This window comes from Ceratotherium simum, chromosome 21, assembly GCF_057802395.1.
Source record: "Ceratotherium simum simum isolate JZ-2026a chromosome 21, ASM5780239v1, whole genome shotgun sequence".
In the NCBI taxonomy this organism is placed as follows: Eukaryota; Metazoa; Chordata; class Mammalia; order Perissodactyla; family Rhinocerotidae; genus Ceratotherium; species Ceratotherium simum.
In genome coordinates this window covers 5,237,176-5,243,175 of record NC_141920.1, presented here as the reverse complement: position 1 = coordinate 5,243,175, position 6,000 = coordinate 5,237,176, and the positions used below count along the sequence as shown (strand labels likewise).

The following is a 6,000-nucleotide window of genomic DNA, read 5'->3' as shown; positions in this document are numbered from 1 at the left end:
GAGGATTAACTGGGATCCCCAGTGTTTCATTACCCAACCGTGTTTACTGAGGTTCTGCCATGTGCCAGGCATGGCTGAAGCTACTGGAAAAGATGACAGTGACAGACTTTACCCAGGGAGCTGGCATTCATGGTAGAGGAGGCAGAGAAGAAGCCTGAATAAATCATTTCAGACAGTGATAAGTAAGCATTTTAAAGAATGTAAAACAGAGTGATGGGATAGACAGGAGGACAGAAGAGAAAGGGAGGCTGCTTTTTTGGGATGCTGATGGTGGGCCTCCCTGAGGAGGTGACATTCACTCTGAGACTTGAATGAAAAGAATTGAGCCAAGCTTCTGAAGATCTGGGGGAAGAGATGTTAGGCAGCAGCAATGGCACATGCAAAGGCCCTGGGGCAGGAGGCAGCTTGCCGTGATCAAGAAACAGAAAGAAAGCCAGTGCAGCCGTGGAGTGGGGAGGTATGGCTGGGCCTGGCAGGCATCAGTGAGCGAGGAGTTGGGATTTTATTCAGAGTGCACTGGAAGCCTCTGGAGAGTTTTAAGCAGGGCAGGGCAGTAGCGTGAACTGAAGGCACATAACAGAGACAGCAGAGTTTACCTTCACTGGTTTTATGCTCCTTCACATGTTCTCTGGAAGACACTTCACTTCCTTTCTTTAGAATCATAATCCCCTTGGTTGACTTTAATAACCAGCAAGAACATTTTTCAAGCTGTTTAATTTTATTAAAAGATTCAAATTTGATGATTAATGATGACATGGTTGCCTCAAGCCTCGGATACAAGACTTGCTCAGCTGTGGACACATTATCACCACCCACCCTCATCCCCACCAAGAACCCCCACCTCGACGCAGTCTGAGACCGTAAATAATCTAATTATTTCTTGTACTTTGGTAAATATGCCAAGAACACTTGTAGCTCTCTGAGACCTACAGAGAATATTAACTTGGTGGGTTTCTTTCGTTCTTTTTTTTTTTTAAGAATGGGTAGATAAGTTAGAGCAATTTCAGTGGGCTGATTGAACCCCACACAATCTAACGGAGGACAAGGTCTTCCCTCTGAAAGCATCATTAGCCTCGGACACAATTGTTCAAGATCTGTGATAAGAGCCAGAGATAGGAATCGGGTGGAGGAAGGAGGGGCGAATTGTGGGCACGGGGTCCCGGAAACCCTGGAGCTCACCAGGATGCCAGTTAATTTTGCAGTGTACAGACGAGGCCCTGGGAACACAGGCAGGGGCCCTGGAGAGGCACAGCCTGTGCCCACCTTGATGACAGCCCCTCTGAGCAGAGGAGGCCATCAGCATATTAGCATCATGGCGACCAGGCTCTGCCTCCTCCAGATGTTGCCGTGTCGCCTGGTGACCCTGACCTCTCCCGAGGGTGGCCCCAAAGACACATTCGGAGGTTTCTCTCCCTCCTTGTCGGTCAAGCAGAGGGAATCTTGAAAACAGAGGACGCCTGTGTAGGGCTAATTACAGAGCACGTTGGTGTTACCACTATCATTAGTATTAATTACTTTCCAAAGGCTGGAAACACCGCTTTCCTCGCAAGCCCTGCCCCCAGCAGCCCGCCCAGCGCCGGCTGGTGTTTGGCGTGGGCAAGGGAGGCTGCGTGTCTCGGCTCAGATGGAGCCGCCTTGCTCGCGTGCTGGCCCGGAGGGCTGGATTTATGTGCACGCAGTGCTGACCGCCTGGGGCCTGACTTGCAGAGGCACAGGCAGCTGCAGACACGTGCCAGCAGTCAGAACTCAAGACAGCGGAGCTGCCCCTGAAGAGACGAGCCCTCTGCCAGAAAGCTGAGGAGCACTGACAGCCTGAGGCAGCATCTTTAACTCATGGCTTCGCTTTGAGTTTGTTTTGGTAAATTCAAATTAATAATCTTGAAACAACCACCCACACACTCGGCAGAGCCGCAGCGGCATCCCCATGCAGAACCTCACTCCCATTTCACAAAATCCCGAGGGCGCAGGGAGAGAAAGGGGTGCTGCCAGGCAGGGAGACCCCGTGTGGTCCAGTCCCCGGCTGGTCCTCAAACTGCCCACGAGCATTGGGAGTGAGCCTGTAGAAACTCATCGCAATTGACATTGCCACGACGCCCAAGCTCGTGGGCAGGACTCGAGTCGCTGGCCGTGGTGTAGACTTGGCAGGAGCTGAGCCGCCGGGACACAGGCTGAGCTGACAGCAGCAGGGCCGTGCAACCGTCCATGACAGAGTAGGGGAGACGACGGGCCTTCCTCGCAGGGGGATGGACGAGTCTGCGGGAGGGGGTCTGCAGGGCCGGACGGTGTCCCGAGGAGCCGTCTGGGAGTCGACCAACTTCATAACCTCTCCAGGAAGGCCAGCCCTAGAACCAGGAGCAGGAAGGGGAGAGTGGCCCCCCGACGACACGGCCCCCCACCACTGAGGGGCTTCTGCAGCTGCGGCCTGGGCGGCGGGGGCCTGGAGAAGTCCCGGGCCTCCGCGTCACAGAGCACCAGGGGCGCCTGGTAGGACGTGGGGCGCTTCTGGGGGGTGTCAGGGCTGGACCCGTCCGTGGGCCTTTGTCCGATGAAGAGAAGGCTCTGCCCGAGGGGGTCTTGCTCCATCTTGAAAAGCTCGTACTCCACGTGGGGGAGCCTGATGCCCAGCGGCAGGCACCCGTTGGTGGCCGTGACATCCCGCTCTGTCCCCAGGGACCAGGCCCCCGGGCCCCCGCAGCTGCTCGGCTCGGAGAAGCTGAGCATGGCCGTGGTGACCTGGTCCATGGGGGTCACGTGGGCCCGCGTGACCTGGAACACCAGGTCGGTGGCGCCCCGAACCTTGGCGGACGGTGTGCCCCTGGTGTAGTGGCCGGCCGCGTAGATGGTGAAGGTGGGCTGCTGGCAGGCGGGGTCCGAGAAGTGGTGGTAATACCCTTCCCAGGAGCGGTTGTGCCCGTGGAAGGTGAAGAGCCTGGTGAGGAACAGCACGGCGGGGCGCACCTCGCACCCGGGGCTGACCCACCGGCCGCCCAGGCGCAGGGGCAGGGCCACCGGGGGGGGCAGCACAGGAGGGTGGTGCTCGTCGGAGCGGGCAATGAGGCCGCAGGCCGGGCAGGGGCGGGCGTGGTGCTGGCGAAAGACAAGCAGAGGGGCAGTGACTGTCCGGGGGGGTAGGTCAGGGTGCCACCTGGAATGGGGGGCGCCTGCCCGTCGGTCACCCATCTCCCTCCACTCCCTGTATCCCACCCCCATGGCCACTCTGCTTTTCTCGGACCTCAAGAAGCTCCTCTCTCCTCCGGGCCTTTGCACCTGCTGCCCCTTCTACCTGGAACGCCAGGCCGGCTCCTCATCCTCCAGGGCTCAGCTCAAAGACAGGCCTTCGAGGGACGCTTCCAGACCCCACCATGCACAGCAGTCCTCAGGCCTTTCTGGCTCCCACAGAGGTGTCCTCCCCTACTTCCTCTTCTCTCCACCCCTCCCCCTTCACCGACTGTCAGCTCCAGGAGGCTGGGACTGTCTATCTGGGGCTACTCTCTCCCCAGGGCCCAGCACAGTGCCTGGCTCCCAGCAGACGCATGCTGATTGAATGACGAATGAATGAAGGGTGGATGAATGAGTCCGTGAGAAACGAACAGAAGTCTCTTGGAATGAGAAATGCAGTGGAGGTGCCCTATGTCTTGGGATTTGAAAGAAGTTGTCCTTTCCCACACCCCGCCTGCTTGGTCTTGAAATTTGACCATTAAAGTTTATGATCTTTTCTTTTTTTTTTTGCCGAGGAAGATTCGCCCTGAGCTAACATCTGTGCCAATCCTCCTCTATTGTTTTGTATGTGGGGCACCTCCATAGCACAGCTCATGAGTGGTGTAGGTCCATGCCCGGGAACCGGGCCTGTGAACCCGGGCCGCCGAAGCGGAGCACATGGAACTTTAACCACTCGGCCACGGGGCCAGCCCTCAAGTTTACGATCTCTTTCCTGGCCCGTGGTTGCCCTCCCCCACCCCCTCACTCCTTTAGGTGCTTCCTCAGGGCCAGGAACTGCGCTGAGCACTTCTCCTGCAACTGTTACACGTTACAGCTGAAGAAACTGGAACTCCGGGCCGGGGGCTTGCCGAGGTTCTCAGCCAGGAAGTGGCAGAGATGGGCCAAAACCCTGCCTGTCTGACCGCCCTCCTCCCCCTTTCTGTGCTGAGAGCCCCACTCTCCTCACGGCAGTCTGCAGCCTCCGGGTGGAGAAGAGTGGTTGTCATCTTCAGAAATTGCACCTTGGAAGGTGAGCACCGTTCCCTCTCCTCTTTTGGAAACTGAATGTGGTGACAAGGACCAGGAGCCTTTAAAAGACTCGTGCCCTTGGAACCCCACTGCTTAGAGTCGATGAGAAGGAGGTAGCTGAAAAGTCGCAGTGAGTTACGGAACAAAGATGTCCATTGCTGCGTTATTTATAATAGGGAAAACCGGCCGCCCCAGAGCTGCCAGGTGCAACCACAGCCCTCCGTTACCGCAGGCTGTGAATCCGTTTTCCTCTCTCTTTGGCCTTATTTGCAGTTGTTCCTGCCTTTCAGAGTCTCATGAGCTGAGTCTACACTAAAACACATCAACAGGCAACAGATGCAAAACCAAATTGCATGGGAGTAGTCGGGCTGCATTTTGGAGCGAAAAGGCTCAGTAGGGGCCAGAAAGGAACTAGATACACACATCTTGGTGTTTTTTTGTTTTTTAAAAGGAGCTGCTGCCCAGAATGTAGTCCACAGCATCATTCTGAAAGGTAAATGTCCTTGGAACAGCCACTTGTCAAAGCAAGGCTGACGAGGGAACTAGCAAACATCCCAGGTTTTGCCATTCCAGAAGGAAACGTGGGGCCAGGGGCACACTAGGACAGACAAGGGAAATGGGGCATCTTGGGGGTCCAGCTGGGAAGTCAGCTCCAATTTTTTTTTCTTGCCCAAAAACAAAAGATTTCCGCAGATTGCTCCTGGGTGAGTTTCATGTCAAACAAGCGGCATTTGGGAATTCTGGTTTAGAAAGAAAATATCGGATGATTGAGAACAGTTTTTTTTTTTTTTCTTTTTTGGATTGCCACATTATAAGCTCTTATGATTTACTTCTGTGATGAACCTAAACGTAGCTTGATTTTCATAATATAGAAAACTATATTTTTTTGGTTTGGGGTATTCTGACCCAGAGGACTCGAAGGCAATCTGAAATGCTCGTAAATGGCTGCGGAAATGTTTGTGACGGAAAGAGGTGAGCAAGTGGGGTAGTTAGCTGGAGGCCCCGTAACTGGGATGATGGCTGATAAAAGTCTACTCTAATTTAGGCATTTTAACCCACATTCCAACTGTTGTCACACTAATGTGAATTGTGAGGACATAATGCATTACATCAAAATAATCCCAGGGCCGCCCCCCCACCCCCCGTCCAACAGAGAGATCTTCTGCAGACAGGACATTTGGGGGTACTAGTTGGTAATTTGGGGCAAGCGGTGTTCTGCAGAGCAGAAACAAATTAAGAACTAAGCTTTTAAGGTGAGAGAAGGGAGAGAAAAAGCATTCTCTTTTTTCTGATGCTTTTGAGGGAGATGAAAGAAGGTACCTGTCTCTATCAAAAAGCGTCTAGGGGGGCCGGCCCGGTGGTGTGGTAGTTAAGTTCGCCCGCTTTGCTTCAGCGGCCTGGGGTTCACAGGTTCGGATCCCGGGTGTGGACCTAGGCACTGCTTATCAAGCCATGCTGTGGCAGGCGTCCCACATATAAAGTAGAGGAAGATGGGCACGGATGCTAGCCCAGGGCCAATCTTCCTCACTAAGAAAAAAAGAAAATCATCTAGGCATCATTCTGTAGAGGTCCAGAGTTGCACGTGTTAATAAACGAGGCCCCAAGCCGGCAGAATTCACACTTGTGTGGAAGCCAGACTCTTACTGGTGTAAGCCCATTACATAAAGTTATTTCTCAAACAGCACATAACAGTTTCTAGTTAACCCCCAGAGGTGACACCAGGCTTTGGTGATTTGGCTAGAGTGCTGACTGATTGATTAGGATTCTATATCC

The 6,000-nt window shown here is 54.2% G+C and overlaps 1 protein-coding gene across 1 annotated transcript in view; it reads right to left on the bottom strand.

Moving 5' to 3' along the window:
• Positions 1-829: 829 nt before the first annotated feature.
• Positions 830-6,000, bottom strand: part of APCDD1L (APC down-regulated 1 like) — a 57,919-nt gene continuing 52,748 nt past the window's right edge. The window contains exon 4 of the mRNA XM_004430238.3: positions 830-3,087. Coding sequence (XP_004430295.1) covers positions 2,317-3,087 — 771 coding nt within the window. The 3' untranslated portion in view covers positions 830-2,316. The remainder of the gene's footprint in view (positions 3,088-6,000) is intronic.